This window comes from Halichoeres trimaculatus, unplaced genomic scaffold (genome assembly GCF_033239565.1).
Source record: "Halichoeres trimaculatus isolate MK-OKI-2021-1 unplaced genomic scaffold, fHalTri1.1 fHalTri1_scaffold_3, whole genome shotgun sequence".
Classification (NCBI taxonomy): domain Eukaryota; kingdom Metazoa; phylum Chordata; class Actinopteri; order Labriformes; family Labridae; genus Halichoeres; species Halichoeres trimaculatus.
In genome coordinates, this window is record NW_027437181.1 from 1,086,389 (window position 1) to 1,106,968 (window position 20,580).

Genomic DNA, 20,580 nt, shown 5'->3' on the forward strand with positions numbered 1-20,580 from the left:
ATTATTTAAGTCTCCAGGTCAGGATGGTTTTATGTCAGGATCAGGATCTGGATTTGATCAGGATTGTTTTTCAGAATCAGACTTTTTTTACCTCAACATTTGACAACATTTTTATACACAAATATTTCTCATCCTGCATTATGAAGTATTTTTCTGCTCCATGTCCTAACATAGGGTCCTTGCCTGGAAGGTGAGGACACTACTGTTCCTGCATCTGCCACAAAAAACATAATTTCAACTCCTCAGAACTCTAAAACTCACCAAAATTTGCACACACCTCACAATTTGCCAAAAACTTCAATAAAATACAAGAATTAACCAGAACATCCCATAATTTCCTCTCTAGGCACCTTAGAATGCCTCTAGCAGCCAAAAGGAATGTCCTAGAGAGATCAAACTGACGTCAAAATGTTCATCTTGTTGAGACGCAAAATACGTACGCTGACACCACTGACCTATCTCGAACAGGAAGCTGGCTATTCGCATTTCAAAATACCATTTCGCCACATTTTCGCCCCTTTTCTGGAAATGATCTCCTCCGACACCATAAATGGTATCAGCTTGAAATTCGCTTTGATGACAGAGTGGACCCTTCTCTAAAAAAGTTGTACAGGATTTTGTTGGTTCTGAAACGGTTTTTGAATGACGAGCCCTCAAAGCCGGTGAACCCAAAACAAGCCCTCTCAGGTCCCCTGTTAAGGCTGAATGGGAGAGGATGATCCAGCTCCACACAAGCTGTGGCGTTTTGTCTTGTACACAGGAAAGTAAAAGTCATACAGCTTTAAAAATGACATCAATGAATTCCTGACAAAATTTACAACAAAAATGTCTGATTTTTACAGAGATTTGGTCAAAATTGTGGCATCTATGAGGAGTCAGTCAGTTTCTCTCCTGAGAGGGCAGCAGTTGGTGATGATGTCACACTGATTAGGAGTTCCGTGCTGGTGGTGATGATGTCACACTCATTAGGAGTTCCGTGCAGCTGGTCATGTGACTCACTGAAGGAGGGAAAATGGAATGTTTGTCCCACACACACATTATCCATCGCTGTTTCAGCTATATTTAGCGTCCTCGCCCAAAGGGAGAGGGCCCTGTTGTCTTTTTGAAAAGTCCAGACGTAGTTTAGTGAGAAGTTTGTAGATAGACTTTGGTTTTATTTGTGCTTTGGACAGAAAACGTTGTACATCGTCAGATGAAAGCTGGGGCTGTATGAAAACTGACCCCGGGCTACGATTTCTCCCCCAGGCCTGACTTCAGATACGTCTGCTTTACAGATTAACCAGGAGCAGTAGCAGTCTCTTAAAGTTAAAGCAGAACTACAAGGTAGTGATAATCTGTTTTCATCCTTTTAGGGATAAGAAGTATCAGTCTCCTCTCTCGGGGAATCAGACCCTTTCCTAAAGTCAGCGTGTTTTCATCTCACCTGGTCTGAAGTTTACTCAGTGGTGTTTACACGTCTTGTTTGTTAAATTGGTGTTCAGTGAATTTTCTGCTTCAGCTCTGGATTATTACACAGATTCTCTGGTATTAGTGTCAGACAGGTGTAAATGTGTGTGTGTGAAGTCAGCGTCAGTGTGTAACGTTTCAAACAGTGGAGTGTGTGTCAGGATGAGAGGAGTCTCTTTAAAGGTGTTTCAGATTCAGATTCCTGAATCCATCGCTCTCAGTTGTGTTGATTGGTCGTCTCCGAAGGCTGGATCCCTGTGAGTGTGTGTTAGTGTGAATGAGTGTGTGTGTGTGTGTGTGTGTGTGTGTGTGTGTGTGTGTGTGTGTGTGTGTGTGTGTGTGTGTGTGTGTGTGTGTAAACCTGTGACCGAGCAGAGCTTAGATAAAGGCCTGCGTTGGCTGATAAATTATTCAACAAGGACAAGACAAACTGAGAAGTGGAAAAGGAGGGAGCTGATCTGACCGTGCACACACACACACACACACACACACACACACACTTGTAGACACACACACACTGGTCTTGAGCACACACAGAGCCGCGTCGTGCTGCTATGAGTGGATGCTTAAATTGGTTGGATTCTCACACTGTGACAGTAATTAAGGACTTCCACAGGCTCATTATGTTTCTGTCCCATTAAGCAAATTCAATATATTAACGAGTCTATTAGAGGGCGCTCTTCTTCTGTGGTTTTCCTGTACATCCTGTGTGTGTGTGTGTGTACAGGTGGAGCAGTCTGACATCAGTAACTCACCTTCACGCTGCTCCTCTGAACATCCTGACTCCTCTCAGCCCAGACCAGCTCCTCCATTATTAAAGAGACACTGCTCTCTAACTCGCAGCGTGTTTATAACTACGCTGTTTTTTTTTCTATCCCACTGCCCTCTGTTTGACAGCCCCCTATGGAGGACGCCGCCACGCTCACGGCACGCAACGTTACAGCGAAAGCTGTTACAGACCTGATGAACATGAATCAATGCTCAGTCTGTGTCCCTCTGCTGACGGCTGGGCTCATAATTTAAGATTATTTTATTATGTTAACACCTAAATAACTCAGTTTGAGTCTGCTAGTTCTTTATTTGGTTTACAGCTCATGTAAAACGTCAACATTTCCTTTGTGTGGCGCTGTATTTACCACCAGTTCAGTGAGTAACATAATCCATAAGCTTCTGCCTCCACTCAGTGGTCACTGAGTGTAATTTATCCTCATCTCTACATGACGGCCTTTAGTTTTTAGTTTAAAGGAGCTTCTAATTTTTGTTTCAACAGGTTTTAAATTAACCAGGTAAACAATACTGCATTTTTAAAAAATAATGACAATGATCCAGCAGCTCTTCCTGAAAGAAACACATGATGTTCTGTTTCTTTTAATATATTCTTACTGTATTAAGGACGAGCAGTCACTTACAATCAGCATATATCCTCCTTCAGAATTCAACAAGTAAAACAGTAAAACACACTGATATTCTCCAACAACTTAGCTTTTCAAGGTATTTTTTAAAGTAACTTAAGTGATACCAAAAAGATGGCAAGATCTCATTTCAAAAGACCAAGTTAAAGATAAAATAAAATAAAAAAAGATAGATTAAGTTAAAATAAAGTAAGATTAAATTAAAAAAAGTAAAATAAAACGAAATAATAAAATTAGATAAGTAAGATGAAATAAAATAAGAAAGAAAAATAAAATAGAAAACAAATTATCAAAATGAAATGGAGTAAGATAAAATAAAATGATAAAATAATATAAAATAAAGTTAGATAAAACAAAATAAAATAAAGTAAGATGAAATGTTGATAAAATTAAATGAATTAAATAAAAAAATAAAGTTGATAAATAAATAAAAAATAAGAAAAATAAAATCATAAAATTATATTTAAAAAATAATATAAAAAAATAAAATAAAGTAAAATTAATAAAATAAAATGAAATGAAATAAAATATATCAAAATAAAACAAAATAAAACAAAATAAAACAAAATAAAATAAAATAAAATAAAGCAAAATAAAATAAAATAAAATAAAATAAAGCAAAATAAAATAAAATAAAATAAAATGAAGCAAAATAAAATAAAATAAATAAAAATAAATAAAATAATCCAGCCTTGCAGGATTGGACCAGAATCTGTGAAATGATTCTGTCTGAACCCCTGAGAGACAATGACAGCTTCTCACTGATTGTGTTGCAACTAAAAAATATATTTATTAGCCATTTCTCAAAGTCATTTCTACAAAAATCAGCCTCAGTGAGCCCAAACCTCCTTGTCCATCGTCACAGACTGATGACATCACAGCTCACCTGTCCCTCAGGTGTCTCTGATCCCAGATGATCAGTGGTCAGTTTCCTGCAGCGTTAAGTGCTGCGTTAACATTAGCAAACTCTGCTTCTGATCAAGGAACATGTTCTCCATTAGGGGGCGATATGAGCAAATGTGTCAGGATAATTTTATGGCAGGATCAGGATCTGGATTTAATCTGGATTGGTTTTTAGACTAGACTATTTTGACATTTATAGACCCAAATCTGATGCCTGTCTGGTTTCCTCTGATGTGTTTTTAAACTCTCACATTTTCTCATCCTGATGAATCCGTTCATTTAAAGTCGTCAGCTGAAGAGTTGTTGAGTTTCTGATGAACGTTCAGAGCTTTAGCTTGACAGGCTTTGTTTTTATCTGTGACCTTGGACTGAAAGAGTAAATGTGCCCATGATTTAACGTGTGTTTCATTTCAGTGCCGTAATGAACAGACTGTTAGCTGCCTGGTTCACAGTAACATGAGTTTGTTGTTAAACCTCTGATCTTTCGCCCAGTTAAAGGGAAACGTGTGATAAATGATTAAATCTGTTTGGTCTGACTGAATTCTTTGAGTCCCTGCAGACTGCAGCAGCGTAAGCTAATGTTATCCACCATCTGTCTGTCTGTGTGTGTGTGTCTGTGTCTGTGTGTGTTTGCGCGTCCCTCCCCAGATGGCCAACACCACCAGTCTGAACCACATGGTGACGGGTCTGAAGCCCAACACGCTGTACGAGTTCTCCGTCATGGTGACCAAAGGCCGGCGCTCCAGCACGTGGAGCATGACCGCGCAGGGGACCACGTTTGAGACAAGTATGACCACACTAACACACACATGGACACACACACACACATATGGACACACAAACACACAGATAACGCCACACAATCACAGACACACAACACGTCCCAGGTTGGATGAGAGGAACACTTGACTTTCTGCAGCTCGGACAGAAGGAGAGGACACGCCTGAGGACAGGCTCTCTGTCACTCCCAGTTTTATAATGATGTGCAAAATAAATTAATGACACTCACACTGCAGACAATTCATGAAAATTGGAGGGAATTTTGTAATTTATGATAAAAAAATCTATGATCCTCTTTTTATGGCTTCTGGTGAGTTGGCATTAACTCTGCTTTATTGTAAAGTATCTATTTTATCCATTGTATATTTTATAAATAAAAAAAAAATCAATGAAGAAAATAATCAAAATAAAATAAAGTAAGATAAAAAAAAAAAAAAAAGAAAATAAAAGACAGTAAAATAATAAAGTAAGATAATATAAAATAATGAATAAATAAAATAAAATAAAATAAGTAAAATAAAACTAAATACATAAAGTAAAATAAAATAAAAAAATACAATAAACTAAAATAAATATAATGAAATAGAATAAAAATAAAAGAAATGAAAAATAAAATAAAATAATGAAGTCAGATAAAATGAAATGAAATAAATAAAATAAAATAAAGTAAAATAAAACAAAATAAATAAAATTATATGAAATAAAATAAAATAAAATAAATAACATGAAATAAAATCAAATGAAATGAAATAAATAAAAATGAATGAAATAAAAGAAAATGATAATTAAATTGAATAAAATAAAATGATAATAAAACTGAATACAATAAAATGAAATAAAATAAATAAATAAATAAAAGTGAATGAAATAAAATGAAATAAAATAAATAAATAAATAAAATTGAATAAAATAAAATGAAATAAAATAGAATAAATAAATTAAATTAAATCAAATAAATAAATAATTAAAATTAAATGAATAGAATTAAATAAGATAGAGTAAAATAAAATAAATATAAAATAGAATAAAATAAAAATTTAAGAAGTGAATCTATAGTTATAAATGCTGTATTTTGTGTTCAGAGAAATATATTTTAACATTTCCCTCCTGATTTGCAGACGTACAGTCTGAAACCTGAGGATCAGTAGAACCAGGAAAAGTCCTGATTCTGTGGATTTGACCGTGTTAAAGAAAACTGATCAGTTTTCCTCTGGTTTATTATGTGATTGTTATTAAAATGAAGTTAGCATGGCTTCATGCTCCGTTTGGCTCGGTGCTAAATTTGAGAAACGTTTAAATGATTAGTAACAGCTGAGTCAGCAGAAACGACCACAGACTGACAGAGTGACTCATGGAGGATTCAGTCCCAAATCTGTCAGACGCTCTGTGTTAAAAACAGTCACTCCAGTGTCTGCGCACCAAGAAAACACAGAATTCTGCAAGAGACAAACATCAAATCAAAGAAGTTATTTATGTTGAAACGTCGTCTTTTGATTCATATTCTCTGTGAGATTTATTGGTCCCCCAGCCAGGGGTTTGTTTAACGCAGAGGTGTGAAAAAAATTATCACGATAAGTTGACCTGTGATAAAATATCAATTTTTAACTCTTAATATGGATATTTTTGTTAAAATAGAAATTCATATTTTAGGTGAGCTGGACTTCACCGTATGCAACATATTCACTCTGACACACACACACACACACACACACACACACACACACACACAGAAACCAAACACTCTCTGTTTGCTGGTGTCTGGTGAGCGCAGTGTGTTGTTAGGATTCAAAATGTCTGCCTGCGTGACCTTTACTCTGACCTGTCGACAGCGTGACAAATGTCCCGTCTCTCCCCCTCCTCCCCCACAGTCCCCAGCTCCTCTCCCAAAGACGTGACCGTGGTGAGCAAAGAGAACAAACCGCGCACCATCATCGTGAACTGGCAGCCTCCGTCTGAGGCCAACGGGAAGATCACAGGTGAGTGTCTGGGTCTGGTACCTTCAGGTATCTTCCTGCTGTATTCAGTCTTCATCTAACGCTGACTCATTCTAACGTTAAAAAAGCTCTGTACACACAGAAAATGTGTTTTTCTTTGGCTGTGCTCTGAGAGGAACATTCGTCTTCATCTGTAAACGGAGCTGCAGTCTGAAGCGTTTCCTCCATGAAGATGTAACGCTGTGAATAAAATGAGTCCAGAGTAAAGTGTGACGCATGGTTCAGCTCCACCAAAGGTTTCAGCCGTTTGTGTCCCCGTCTCTGTCAGGCTACATCATCTACTACAGCACCGACGTGAACGCTGAAGTCCACGACTGGGTCATCGAGCCCGTGGTGGGAAACCGCCTCACGCACCAGATCCAGGAGCTGACGCTGGACACCACCTACTACTTCAAGATCCAGGCCCGCAACTCCAAGGGCATGGGCCCCATGTCTGAGGCCGTCCACTTCCGCACGCCAAAGAGTGAGTCTGAGACAGAAACAGACAGAAACACCAGCATCATCACAGCTTTCACCTCAGGGGGGGGTGGTTAGACTCCTCACAGAAAGATAGAAGAAGAGAGGAGATATCTGTTTGTTACAGCTCAGGAAACTGTCAGAGATGGAAAGTTAGAGCTGGAGGAAGTGACACGGCAACAGCTGATTACAGGATTGTTATGTTTTGATGCTCATAGTTTTCTCATCATGTAAACAAAAATATGAGAAAACCTGGAGAATCCAGTCTGAACAGAGCTGACACAGGATCACAGTCTGCAGGTAAACAAGGTCCAGGTGATTTGCTCACCTAGCCTCCTATTCCTTTAACAGATTATCCTTCCCATTCCTGTTGTGGTTCTACCTCCATTTCTCCAGACACAGCCTACAGCATCTTCATGTCCATTTTCACATAAAAATATGGCCGAACTGTGCCGCACTGTGAGATGCTTTGAGTCACGTGTACTTGTTTATGTTCCGGTAAAAGGGTCTATGACAGGGGTTCCCAAACAATGTTCAAAATATATAAAGAAATGTCAACTTTAAGAATATATTTTCTAACTTTTATTCACTTTTCTTTTTAACAATTATTTCATTTGTTTAGGTCAGGATATTATTAACAAACAAAAGCCAGACTCACACATGTAGGTTGTTTTATTTCAGGGCCCCGTACGCCACTGTGGATCCTTTTTTCTGACATGTAGTCAGTAGTTAGACTGAGGAAGAGCTTTAAAATTGAGAATATGACTATTATGGCTCTTTATGAGTTTAATGTTTATGACAAATGGTTTTATTTTTTAATGACATCAATCAATCAATCAATCAGTCTTTATTTGTATTGCGCCAAACCATAACAAACGTTTTCTCAAGATGCTGTACAAAAACATTTACGGGTCTAGACCCATAAATGTTAATACAATTTTTGTTAGCAGAAACCCAACATGTTTAAATAGTAATAATAATAATGATGATACTGCTAATAATAATAATAATAATAATAATAATTATAATAATTTGATCCTATTTTACCCTTCTCTCTAATTTTCTGGTGCCCCCTGGTGGCCCCCACTTTGAACACCACTGGTCTGCAGCTCTGGCTCGTGGCGGCTAGCAGTGCTTTAGCTTTTCTTCACTGTATGACTGTTGTTTGGGTCTTTAGTCATCAAAAGATTGATAATTTGTGTGATTGACAAATACTTCTGGGTAGGGACGGGTACCAAATTAGGTACTGGGTACTGTAGTACTGAGTACTGATTCATGTAAAATCAGACAGTACCATCTTAGGTACCTAAACGCATCTTTGTGACTGTGAGGGAGTGGAAGAGTAGGTCCATACTGGACATGAACACAGCATTACAAGGTTATATATTGAGTTTGAGATTTTATTCTTAAACAAATTAATATTTATTGCCACATAAACACACATTAGTACCAAAAGTTGTTTCCATTTAGTACCGGTTGCAAGGTACCAGGCATCTACCCATCCCTAGTACTGGTGCCAACGGATGAAGCTGATAAAGTTAAATCATCCGGTCAACTGAAACTCTTCCCTTGTGTTGATCATGCTCTCTGCTTTCATATTGATGCTGAGATCCAGACTTTAGAAAGTCTGACGTCCCCCTTAGACGACTCTGTGGTCGGATTGTTCAGTCTGGTTTGTTACTGAGTGACTCCAAGAGTCCAAAAGAAATGAATAACATACTTTAAGATTTGACTTTTCTGCACTAAAAAAATCTCCTCTTTCAGTGAATATGACTTTGTTTTAGGCTTTTTATGCTTTTATTTTGAAAGGACAGGACAATGGATAGAGCAGGAAGCAAACGATCTCTCTGGTCATGGCAGCAGATATCGATGTCGAGCAGCTCATGCTCTCTTGATGCTTTTTTCTGAACTTTTCTGAACTGAAATTTTATTTAACACCTCAGGCAAACTGTCCTGATATAAAGTAGCTGAAGGAAACTCCTGAGAGCTGCGGTGGGGCCGTTTCCTCCTCGTGTTAAAATGTTCAGAGAGTCTAAATTACTGCTAACGCTGGGAGCAAAAAGGCTCTTTGGGTTCATTCAGTTTGTGCTGCTTTCAACTGATTTTCTCCAATTAAACGTCCTCCTCTGGACACTTTTGGTTCCCTTCTTTTCAGACTGCACTTTGTAGACGACTAATGGGTTTCACTTAGCTGCTCTCTGCTGAACGTTTCTTTTTGTTTCTCTGACTTTTTCCTCTCCGCCTCCTCTCAGTCTTCATCGTTTGCTCCTCCTCGCTGCTCCTTCCAGCTAACATGTTTTTGCTTTTTATTGTCTCTTTCTCTCCCTGCTCTCCTTTGGCCTGTTAAGCTGAGTCCACTGACAAAATGGCTAACGACCAAGGTAAACTTCCTCCTGCTGACTCTGCGTCTCTGTGTCTTGTCTTGGAGAAAACTTTGGTGAATCTTTTCGAGCATGCAGATTTGAGGAGAGGTTTTTGTGAAGTTGAAGTTGTGAATTGAGTTTCATCTCTTTCTGGATCAGCCTCGAATCTCCCGCCAAAGCCTGGCCTCCCGGGGAAGCCTCCACAGGACCAGAGCACGGCCATCGGTAAGATCTCCCTCCTCTCCACCTCCTCCTGCCTCTTTAAAGAGCGTCTGTGGGTGTGTCGTGTCTAACCCCGTGTTTCTCCTCTTGAGGTAATCCAGGCGTGGGAGGGAACAGTGAAAACCACATCCTGGTCATCGTCATCATCATCTCAGTCGGCGCCTTCACCATCATCGTGGTGGTGGTGGGAGCGTTCCTGTGCACGCGGCGGACGACGTCCCACCAGAAAAAGTAAGAAGCCTGGTCTAACCTTCCTCTTTTCTCCATCATCATCATCATCATCATCATCATCATCATCATCATCATGAGTCGAGGTGTTTCACGGCTCCTCTCAGCAGAACAAGACAAAATAAGTCATAACATGTTGAGATTAACATAGCTCCATTGAACTTACATTTTTTATAAAACTTGAAACTTAAATTTACAAACAGTTTGGTTTAAACGGTCATAAGAAGGGCATTATTCATTAAAAAATAAATAATTTAAATTTATTTAGTCATTTATTTTAAAAAGTAACATTCAAAAATGAGAAAATTTACCCAGATTTTGTTTTTGTGCTTGTGTTTGTTTGTTTATTTATTTTTCTATTAATTTATTTAATTACCATTGTTTTCTGTATTAAGTCCAATGCTCAAGTCTACACTACACTGACCAATCAACTATTTTTTCCAATTAATATTTTTGTTGTTTTTACAAGTAAAACAAAGTTTAAAATGAGAAAATAAAATAAATATGAAATGTATCGATGGCAAAACATAAACTGAAAAAAAAAACAGATTCGAGACTGATATAAACCTAAAAAAAATATTTAACTAGTTTGAAAAATACCAATATACTAAATTTTCTAAAAGGAGAATTCAAAATTAATGAATCAAATTTTTTTTTAAAAAGATTAACTTCTCAAACTGTCAGACTTAACTGGTCCATCTTCAGTTTATGTTTAAATTAAGATATTTAAACAATTATTTATCAAGGTCTTTCTTTACACGTTGAGACTTTTTGACTTAATAAGTCTTTAAATTCCTCTCTTTATGAATAAAAATGCATTAAAAAAAAAAAAAAAACATTAATTTCTTAAACAGTGTGTTTGTGGAAATGTAAGTTATTGAAATAATGTGAAAAACCCAGTGTGGTGAGAGGATAAGTGAATAAATTACGGTTTTTATCACGAAATAATTTTCAGGTTAAAATTGATTTTTACTTTCTTTATGGTCCAAAATGAGTAGTTTTTTTTTTTTTTTTTTTTTTTCATGTTGTGGTTGTTTTACTTATATCATTATCTTATTTAATTTTTTTTTCATTTAATTTAATCTAATTCAATTTTATTTTATTTCATTTTATTTTATTTTATTTTATTTTATTTTATTTTATTTATTTATTTTTACTTTTTATTCATTTTTCCCAACCAAAATTACACTTTAATTCATTAGTTTTCAGTATACTTGATAATAACCACATACTTGGATAAATGTCTACACAGAAACACATTTGGTTTGGACTTGTTTGCACTCTTTCATTCTTTCATTTTGTGTGGGAACGGGGTTAGACATGCGAGTAAATGTAAATGCAATTGTTTTTATTATGTTACTACCCCTGACTTTTTAATTTTTGATACAAAATTTGCTTTTCATTTATTTACTTTATTTAATTTTTCTTTTAAATTGCTTTCAAAAAGTTTATTTATTTATTTATTTTTTATTTTTATTATTATTTCTACCACATTGTATAACAATGGTCTGAAAATAACTTGTCATACTTGTTTTACTGTTTTTCCTTATTTCTGAAAAATGAATGTAACTTTGTCGAGCTGCGAAAAACATTTTAATTTTGCATTGAATAAAAACTTAAATATATAAAAAAAAGTGATTTTTTCTGTCTCCTCCTGCAGGAAACGTGCTGCGTCCAAGTCCTCCAACGGCTCCCACAAATACAAGGGGAACTCCAAGGACCTGAAGCCTCCTGATCTCTGGATCCACCACGAGAGGCTGGAGCTCAAGCCCATGGACAAGTCCCCGGACCCCAACCCGGTCATGACGGAAACGCCCATCCCCCGCACCTCACAGGACATCACGCCGGCCGACAGCGGCCTGGAGAGAGACCCCCACCTGCAGCAGCGACGTAACTCCTACCGTGGTCAGTCCAACCCCGAGAGGGTCGACTTAGAGAGTGATGAAACAGTAGAGATGAAAGTGAAAGTGAAAGTAACCCCTGCTGCTCCAGCTGACGAGCAGTGTTTGTATTTCCTGGAGTTTGCTTTTGTTTTTCTGTGATTCTCATTCAAACATTTCATGCTTTTCACACATTTTGCTCGTTACCCAGCATGCACCGCTGCAAGAACCCCAGCTTCCTGTAAACACAAATATCCACTTTATCCAATGCTGTGTGTGACCCTCACCTTAAGATTTAACCCAGAAATTCATCCTGACAAAAGGATCATTCAGAAATTTCCCACAGAGTTGAAACTCTCTCTGATTGGCTGGTTTCCACCGTACCTTTTAGGCCACGAATCAGAGGACAGCATGTCAACACTAGCAGGCCGGCGAGGGATGAGGCCTAAAATGATGATGCCTTTTGATGCACAGCCACCCCAGCGTAAGTGTGTGTGTGTCTGTGTGTGTGTGTGTGAGATCTTTTTACAGGTTGTGTGTGAAGTTTACAGGAGATAAGAGAAAAACACGTCCTCTGCTAATTTAATGACTCAGAGCGTTCGTTACCAGAAGCTGCATGTTTGTGTTTCTCATCAGCAGCACACTCTTCACACATCTCATCCTGTGTGTGTGTGTGTGTGTGTGTGTGTGTGTGTGTGTGTGTGTGTGTGTGTGTGTGTGTGTGTGTGTGTGTGTGTGTGTGTGTGTGTGTGTGTGTGTGTCCATCCACAGCTGTGATTAGTGCTCATCCCATCCATTCCCTCGATAACCATCACCACCATTATCACATGGGCAGCCTGGCGTCGCCAACACGCAGCTACCTCTACCACCAGGGCATGGGGCACCCCCGCCCGCACGCCTGCGCCACCCCCATCCCCCATCTAGACCGGGTGGACTCTGAAGGTGAGAGCCTGCCCCCTGCTGGACGGCAGGCAGAGGACACAGGGCGCCATGTTCATTCATTCACGTGCAGCCGTCATCCTGTCACCTTCATGTTTTATTTTAGGGGTTACTAACCTTTCTCTGAACTCCGCGCTGTCTGAGAGTTTATTCTTTATTCCACTAAACTGAAACTTTTCCCTTTTAAAGACAGAGAAACTCCACTGAGTTTAACTTTCTGCTGTCGGGTTCATGTTATAATTTTTACAGGTGTACAGTTAATGCTCTATTTCTCTTTAACATTAAATGATTGTTTTTGGTGTAAGAAGTGGAAAGAACAAAATGAGCAGATGAGTGCTGCAGGTCCATTTTTTTTACTTTATATTTGATAATTTTTAAGAAAAACAAAAGACAGAAAATACATCGAGGCAGAACAAGAAAAAAAATAATGACATGTTGAGATTAACATAGGTTCATTTTACACAACATTATTTATAAAACTTTATTGAATTAGTAAAAAGTTGATTTAAACAGTGATAAAAAGGGCATTTCTAAATCGTTTAATAAACAAGTTACAAGAGTAAAAAAAAAAAGATTAAACAATGAGAAAATTTACCAAGATTTTGTTTCATGCCTATATTTAAATGTAATTTATTTATTTTTATTTTTATTTAATTTATAATAATAATAATAATAATTATTATTATTATTATTATTATTATTATTATTTATTTATTTATTTATTTATTTGTTTAATTTTTTATTTATTTGAATTTTTACTATTAATTTCTAGATTAGGTCCAATGCTCAAATCCACATTACATTTATCACATAACTATTTTTTCCATTTTATATTGTTTTTTTTACAAATGAAATGAAGTTCTATTTAAAAAATAAAATTAAAAAAATATATGAAATGTATGGATGGCAAAACATACAATAAAAAAAAAGATTAGAGACTAATGCAAACCTAAAAAAAATTTAAACAGTTTGAAAAATACCAAAATACTAAATTTTTTAAAAGGACAGTTTATAATTAATGAATCAAAAACATAAAAACAAAGATTATTTAACTTCTCAAACAGTAACAGTCAGATTAAACTGATCTGATTAAACTAGATACTTAAATAATTTTATATGACAACCTTTTACACGTTGAATTTTTGACTTAATAAGACTTTTCATTCCTCTCTTTATAAATAAAAGAACATTTATACAAAAAAAAGCTTGATATATAAAAAATTGTGGTGAGACGATTAGTAAGTAAATTACAGTTTTTATCATGAAAAAAAATGTAGGTTATATGTTATTTATTTATTTATTTATTTTTTATTTTGTTCCAGAGAAAGTGAAAAAATTCTAAAGTAGCCAAAACTAGCTTATAGGCTTAGTTTATAATAACAATAATAACTTAATTATTTTTTATTTATTTGTCAGCACGTTTAAAAACATAGGTTTACAAAATGCCATGACAAACAGTCAGGACATGAAAACATCGAGAAAGAAAAGCTTCAGAATAAACAGAGTTTTCACCCTGTCCGTGGTGTAGAGACGCTCTGTTTGGTCTGTAGGATGTTCGGTGGAACAGGAAACAATAATATTAAACTCTAAGACCTGAATCTCAGGCCGGTGTGAAGTCCAGGTTTCGTTTTGCTCATTATCCTCCCCGCCCCCCCACCTCCTCTCCTCTGCAGAGTCGGTCAGGAACACTCCCAGTTCAGAGCCCCTCCCTCCTCCCACCGCCTCCTCCCAGGTCTCCTGCCCGTCGGAGATCATGGTGGACCCTGAAGGCAGCTACCACGGCTCCACCACCACAGAAGAAGAGCCCAGCTACTCCAGCAACCTGCCCCCCCACCGCCCGGCCCACCCGCACGCCCACGCACACCCGCTCAAGAGCTTCGCCGTGCCCGCCATCCCAGGCGGCAGCCATCCATCATACGAGTCACCTGCTCTGCCCAGCACGCCACTGCTGGCCCAGACTGGTGAGGAGACATACACACACACACACACACACACACACACACACACACACACACACACACACACACACACACACACACACACACACACACACACACACACACACACACACAGAGGAAGCTGAGGTCAGCCCAGGCTGTCTTCCAGGTTGTTCACACTGTGATTGAACAAAACTCATCGTTGAAGCTTGGTGTGATCATTGATCGTCAGATATAGACTGAGCAAAAACACAAAAAGTTTGATCTTTTTTATCAGTTAAAGACGTTTTTAATCAGTGTTTTCAAAATCATTTCTGAATATTTAGGCTCCTCACACTGAAGGAGAGGACTCTTTTGTATTTCATTTGTTTCTTTCTTATTATTCTGTCTGCTCTTTGAGCCCTGATTGGACGCCCTACACATGTTCAAAAATTCACCAAAACCAGCACATGGCCAAAATGTGCTGTCTAGCGCCACCTAGGCATACTGAAACAGCTCTCAATGGCAGCAGGAATGTCATTGAGAGACCAAACCCATGTTAAAATGTTTGTCTCATTGAGACACACAAATAATTTGCAGACACTACTGACCTATCTCAAACAGGAAGCCAGTAATTGCCATTGAAAATAAATTTGGCCACATTTTCGGGCCTCAAACAAAAGTTACCTCCTCCCAGGCCATAAATGGTATCAGCTTGAAATTCAGTGAGATGACATAGTGGACCCTGTTTTACAAAAGCTGTGTATGAATTTGTTGTTTCTCAAATGGTTTTTGAATGACAAGCCCTCAAAGTCGGTGATCCCCAAAGAAGCCCTTTCAGCTCCCTCCTATTAGAATGAATGGGAGAGGAGGATCCAGCTTCACACAAGCTGCAGCAGTTAGGCCTCTAAACAAAAAAATATAAATTTGGTACAGCTTCAAAAATAACATGAATGGATTCCTGACAAAATTTACAACAAAAATGTCTGATTTTTACAGAGATTTGGTCAAAATTGTGGCATCTATGAGGAGTCAGTCAGTTTTACTCCTGAGAGGGCAGCAGTTGGTGATGATGTCACAGTGATTGAGAATTCCGTGCAGCTGGTCATGTGACTCACTAAAGGCGGGAAAATGGAATGTGTAGCACACACACATTATACAGGAAGGAAACATTGAAAGTGGAGGTGAAACCAGCTGCTTGCCGCTTCATTCATTAATGTTTTTTACTTTAAAATGGTCAAACTGATATTTCATGCTCGCTGTGAGTAATGACTGTGATTTTAAGAAACTTTCAGCCACTTCATCCTCATTTTCTCTTCATAAAACAACCAAAACAAATGACTACCAACAAAATATTCAGCTTCACAAGCTCACCATTCACACTGTCACTCTGAAAACAGTTTTTAATCTTGTTTGCTAAAACTCTCACGAGTTACAGTCTCATAAAATGTATAAACTGAGGATGAATCTGTTTTTGATGTAAATCAATAAACATTTGGTTCTCGAGTTGGTTTCTCCAGCAGCAGGAGGACAGTTTATGTGAAATTCATTTTAAAGTTTTGGTTTCATCCCTCAGTGGTGATCGATAAACGTGTTTGTTTTGTTGTTTCAGTCAAACTTTCTGACTCTGATTCATCTAAAACTACTTTTCAGAGTTGAAAACTTTCCAACTCGGTTGTAAGAGACTGTCCAGAGTGTTGCAGTCAGAGTTGTGTCTCATTTCCATCGTTTTGTTGTGTTGCCTTCACTGACTGTCGTACATCTGTGTTGCATTCAGGGCCCCCCACTCACCCGCATGTTGTTAAAACAGCCTCCATCGGAACACTAGGAAGGACACGGACACCGATGATCGTCACGGTACCCAACGCCCCAGATGTCCCAGAGACCAGTAAGATGCTGGAAGACGTAGACAGCGTGAGTATGGCGCCCCACACTGGCTGTGTGCAGTAATGCAGGCTCTGTATTTATTCAGTCTTGATCAAATCACACTCCTTCCAAATCCATGTCGGGTTTTCTTTGGGCACTGGATTGTGAAGTCACTCCTGACGGATTTTGGTGTTAACCACATTTTCTGTTTGTTCTTTCTCTCTGTTTTATTCTGTCCAACTTCAACCTCACGGTGTTTTTCGTTGCGTTGTCGGCTGCCTGTTGATTAATTCATTGAACGACTCACCTTAACGAACCCACGATGGCATGACTTTTCTTTCCTCATCTCTTCATCTCCTCACCTCCTTTGGTTTCTGTGTTTGCTTCGTCTGCTGCCTCGTCTCTGGTTTTGGGTTCAAGTCTTTTTAACGCATCCTCCCAGCATCCTCGCCTCACCCCACCCATGACTCCCCCATCCTCTGAGAAGATCCCTGACTGACCCTCTCCTCCTCTCCTTTCCTCTCCTCTCTTCTCCTCCCTTCCTTCCCTTCCTCCCTTCCTTCCTTCCTCCTCCAGGTGCTTGCCTCCCTCCCTCCCTGCCCCTCCCCCGCCCCGCGCAGTAACCCTGTTCCTCTCCCTCAGAGCTACGAGCCCGACGAGCTGACCGAGGAGATGGCCCACCTGGAGGGCCTGATGAAGGACCTGAACGCCATCACCACAGCGCCATGAGCACGCACACACGCCTCCACACACAGACACCCCCTCTCTGTCATCCTCACACACACACACACACGCAGACAGACACACACTCTTATGGTCAAACAAACCCAAACAGAAAGCGTTTGGAGCCAGAGGCTGGCGGACACAAAATGGCGTCTTGTGCCCAAACGAACTCTCTCGACCCCCCGCAGAGAACAAAACTAACTCCAGACTGAACCTTCGGGACTTTTTTGGCTTACTGCTCAGTCTCAGGAAGGAGATCGCCATGAGAGGGAAGACAAAGTGACGCGCTTCATCTTTTTATGAAGAACCATTCTCAGAGACTATGAACTTTTCAACATCGGTCGCTCTCAACCGGAAGATTGTGAATTTTTTCCTCAGCAAAAATCTGTGCGGTAGTTTTTTCTCTTTGAACGCTCACGTGAGACGGTTGAAAACATGTCAAGTCAAAAGGAGAAAGTCCAAAAAATATGCTGTTTTTTTGATGTTGGTGCTGACGCGGCGCCGCCTCCACAGTGTTCGTTTGGTTCGTGTTTTCTTTGTGCATTTTGTAAATCTTTGGGCCGTTTCCGTGACGTGGACATTCAGCCCCTCCTCCTCTACCAGCTGACATTACTCACCAACCCGCTCATCCTTTCTGTTTTTACCCATGTGTCGTATATTGTGCCATGACTTTTTATTATTTTCTATGTTATTGTATTATTTTTTTACACACATATTCTTATAAACATGTACATACGTTGTGTTTTTTAAACTGCCTCATTCTGTTGATGTTTCCCATATTTCAATGTTATTATTTTGGGATGAAACGGGATTACGAGCGAGTCCTGGGACTCTGTTTTCTTAGAAAAGGGGAGAGAAGCCTGACGTGTTTCTTTGGCATTGAGTTGCCCTCTTTGTACATTTAACGTCTTCTTTTTCAGTCTCTGATTGGTTGCGGGAGCTCCGTTTTAAAAGCCTTACCAACATGTTTGTACGCCGGGACGGTTGAGTCGACTCGGCTCTCCATCGATGTCCCTCCCAGTGGTGCTGTCGACACGATACCTGTGTGAGGCTCGATGGTTCCTCCTCACAGGTCAGGGGAACCCAGGACTCAGGGCGCCGACCCGCACCCCTCCTTGAAAAAAAAAACAAAAACAAAAAAACAAACTCACGTCAGTCAGAAAAACCACCTGCAACAGACGAGTTCTCTTTTATACCAGGAGTTTGGTCGAATGTGTGTGTCGTTTCCAAAAACCAGTGTTTGGTTTCAGACGTCTGTTCTGCTGGACCACGTGTGCATTTTTCTCACAGCGAGCGTGTTGGCTGTTTTTCTCGGCTGTCCGTCAGACGCCCTGGTTCTTTTACTAATCTTCTACAATGCAAAGATGTTGGCCTTTTGAATGGGACTCCCAGATTTTTTTTTACATGGTAGTTTTTTGTATGAAGAATAAAAAAAGGAGAAGCTTGTTCTGTACACAGATCTGATGTAAAAAAGAAAAAAAAAGCTCATCAGAAACTAGTTTTTCATCACCCTCTTACCCAAAGAAATTTGTCATTTGCAATCATAGTAATTTGCTCTACTTTTGTGAATACCATGTTTCTCATCGATGTACATCGTCATGAATGTCAATATAACTGTAAGAGATTTAACTATGGAAACAAACAAGGAACACGCTTTGGGGAAACCATTGGAAACAGCGGAGGAGGGAAAGGACCGGACTCCATTCGGGAAATAATCTATTGAGTTGTAAACAGCTGAACCTGTATTGCACTTTTTCACGATTTTTGAAAAGTACATTTCTTACATATCTTGTGTTTTGAATATCAGAAGCTGTTTGTGTAACGTAGTGTCCTAGGTAAGCAGCAGGCAGCTGGTCTTGTTTATTATGTTTTTATTTCCTTTTTGTTTTTTGCTTCAGAGATGTTACCAATTTGAGCAGCTGAGTTACTTCACAGCTCACGATGAGGAATTCTGTTGTTGCTTGTTCATGTACAGAGCCTTTTTTTTCGCTTTCTGTAGAAAAAAAAATCTGTGGCTTTTTAAAAAATGTTGAAAAAAGGTTTGGAAAAAAAGATGTTTTTTTATTGGTGCTCCTATACATTGTGTATACAAACTATTATGAATACTAACAAAGTAAATGTTTGTGCTCGTCTTCTTTTCACCAACACACGCAGGTGAGATGGGCTGAACCCAAAGTTTATGACCAACAGGTGGCGATAAACTAAAGCAGCATGATCAAGGGTCTGCAACCTTTGCTTTCATAAGAGCCGGTTTACCTCAGCTCACCTGGATTTAAGTCATTCAAGAGCCACAAAATCTACTTTATCTCCACAATAAAGATGATAAAGTGGATGAAATTCTGTACATAGTTAAAATAGAGTGAATAATCACCAAAACAAAAAGTTGTTTTGGAATAATATATAAAATTTTACACGTAAAGTGTTGTTGTTTTTTATTTTTGATTAATTTGCAAAAATTGTCTAAGATTTACAAACATTTAATAAGTGCAAAAATAAATTTTAAAAAATAGTTTTGTTTTTTTTCGAAATTATTAAAAATTAGCTTAAATTTCAGAAATGAATAAATTTTTAAAATGTGGACATTTCCAAATCTAGGAAAAATGTAAAACTTATATGTTAAAAAAATGCAATAAATTTGCGGAATTAAAAAAAAAGAAATGTAAATTTGCAGCAATTTCAAAAAGTGTCAAATAAAAAAAAAATAAGAATAAAATAAAAAATTAAATGTTTTTTTAAAGAATACTTGAATTTGATAACATATGTTGATCATATTGCTGCTACACTCATCATTTTTTTGTTGTTTGCTAACATGTATATTAATCCAGCACGTCAGTGAAATGAATCCATCCACACTGATTTAAAATCAGTATTTTCTTCCAGATTAGTCTTTTTGTAGATGTAGTTATCTTCCCAGGGCTGTAAAACTTGAGGTTAGCCACAGGTGCATGGAAAGTTGGTGGGCTGTTGATGTTGTAGGAGGTGAAGTAGAGCGGTGGCAGGCTTTATGGACAGATGGGATGAAGATTTAGTTGAACTAAATGTTAACGCAGGATTTTATTTAGTGTCAGTGTCTTTAATCATCAATACCCTCTGGAAGAAAAATAACTATTCTTTATTTCAATAATATTTTTTATGAGGCTCCAGAGCCACAGGTTGAAGACCACTGAGTATGAAGAATAACTTAAAGTTAATTCTGCTGAGAGTTTGGAAATGGATCAGTCATGTCAACAACACCTGATGAAAACTGCCAATGACAGCTTTACTGTGTCATCATGTTAACTAACTTTTAGAAAATCAGTGACAAAATGCATCCAGGTGACATCAGAGCTGACTTTTTTCAGGCTTTGAGGTTTTTGACTCAGTACATCTTTAATTTAATTTAGAGCTGGAAAAAAACAGTATATTTAAATCTTGTAGTCTTTAAAATCCATGTTTAAACTTTCCAAAATAAT

General features: G+C 38.2%; 1 protein-coding gene across 12 annotated transcripts in view; it reads left to right on the top strand.

Moving 5' to 3' along the window:
- Positions 1-19,236, top strand: part of neo1a (neogenin 1a) — a 270,805-nt gene extending 251,569 nt beyond the window's left edge. For 4 of the 12 annotated variants that reach the window (XM_074665717.1, XM_074665715.1, XM_074665712.1 and 1 more), the window contains 12 exons: positions 4,410-4,548; positions 6,410-6,517; positions 6,804-6,998; positions 9,340-9,372; positions 9,514-9,579; positions 9,678-9,807; positions 11,465-11,709; positions 12,076-12,168; positions 12,456-12,626; positions 14,297-14,584; positions 16,317-16,453; positions 16,982-19,236. In XM_074665717.1, coding sequence (XP_074521818.1) covers positions 4,410-4,548; positions 6,410-6,517; positions 6,804-6,998; positions 9,340-9,372; positions 9,514-9,579; positions 9,678-9,807; positions 11,465-11,709; positions 12,076-12,168; positions 12,456-12,626; positions 14,297-14,584; positions 16,317-16,453; positions 16,982-17,134 — 1,758 coding nt within the window. In that variant the 3' untranslated portion in view covers positions 17,135-19,236. The other 8 variants (XM_074665719.1, XM_074665724.1, XM_074665720.1 and 5 more) reach the window with 7 other exon arrangements.
- Positions 19,237-20,580: the final 1,344 nt, after the last annotated feature.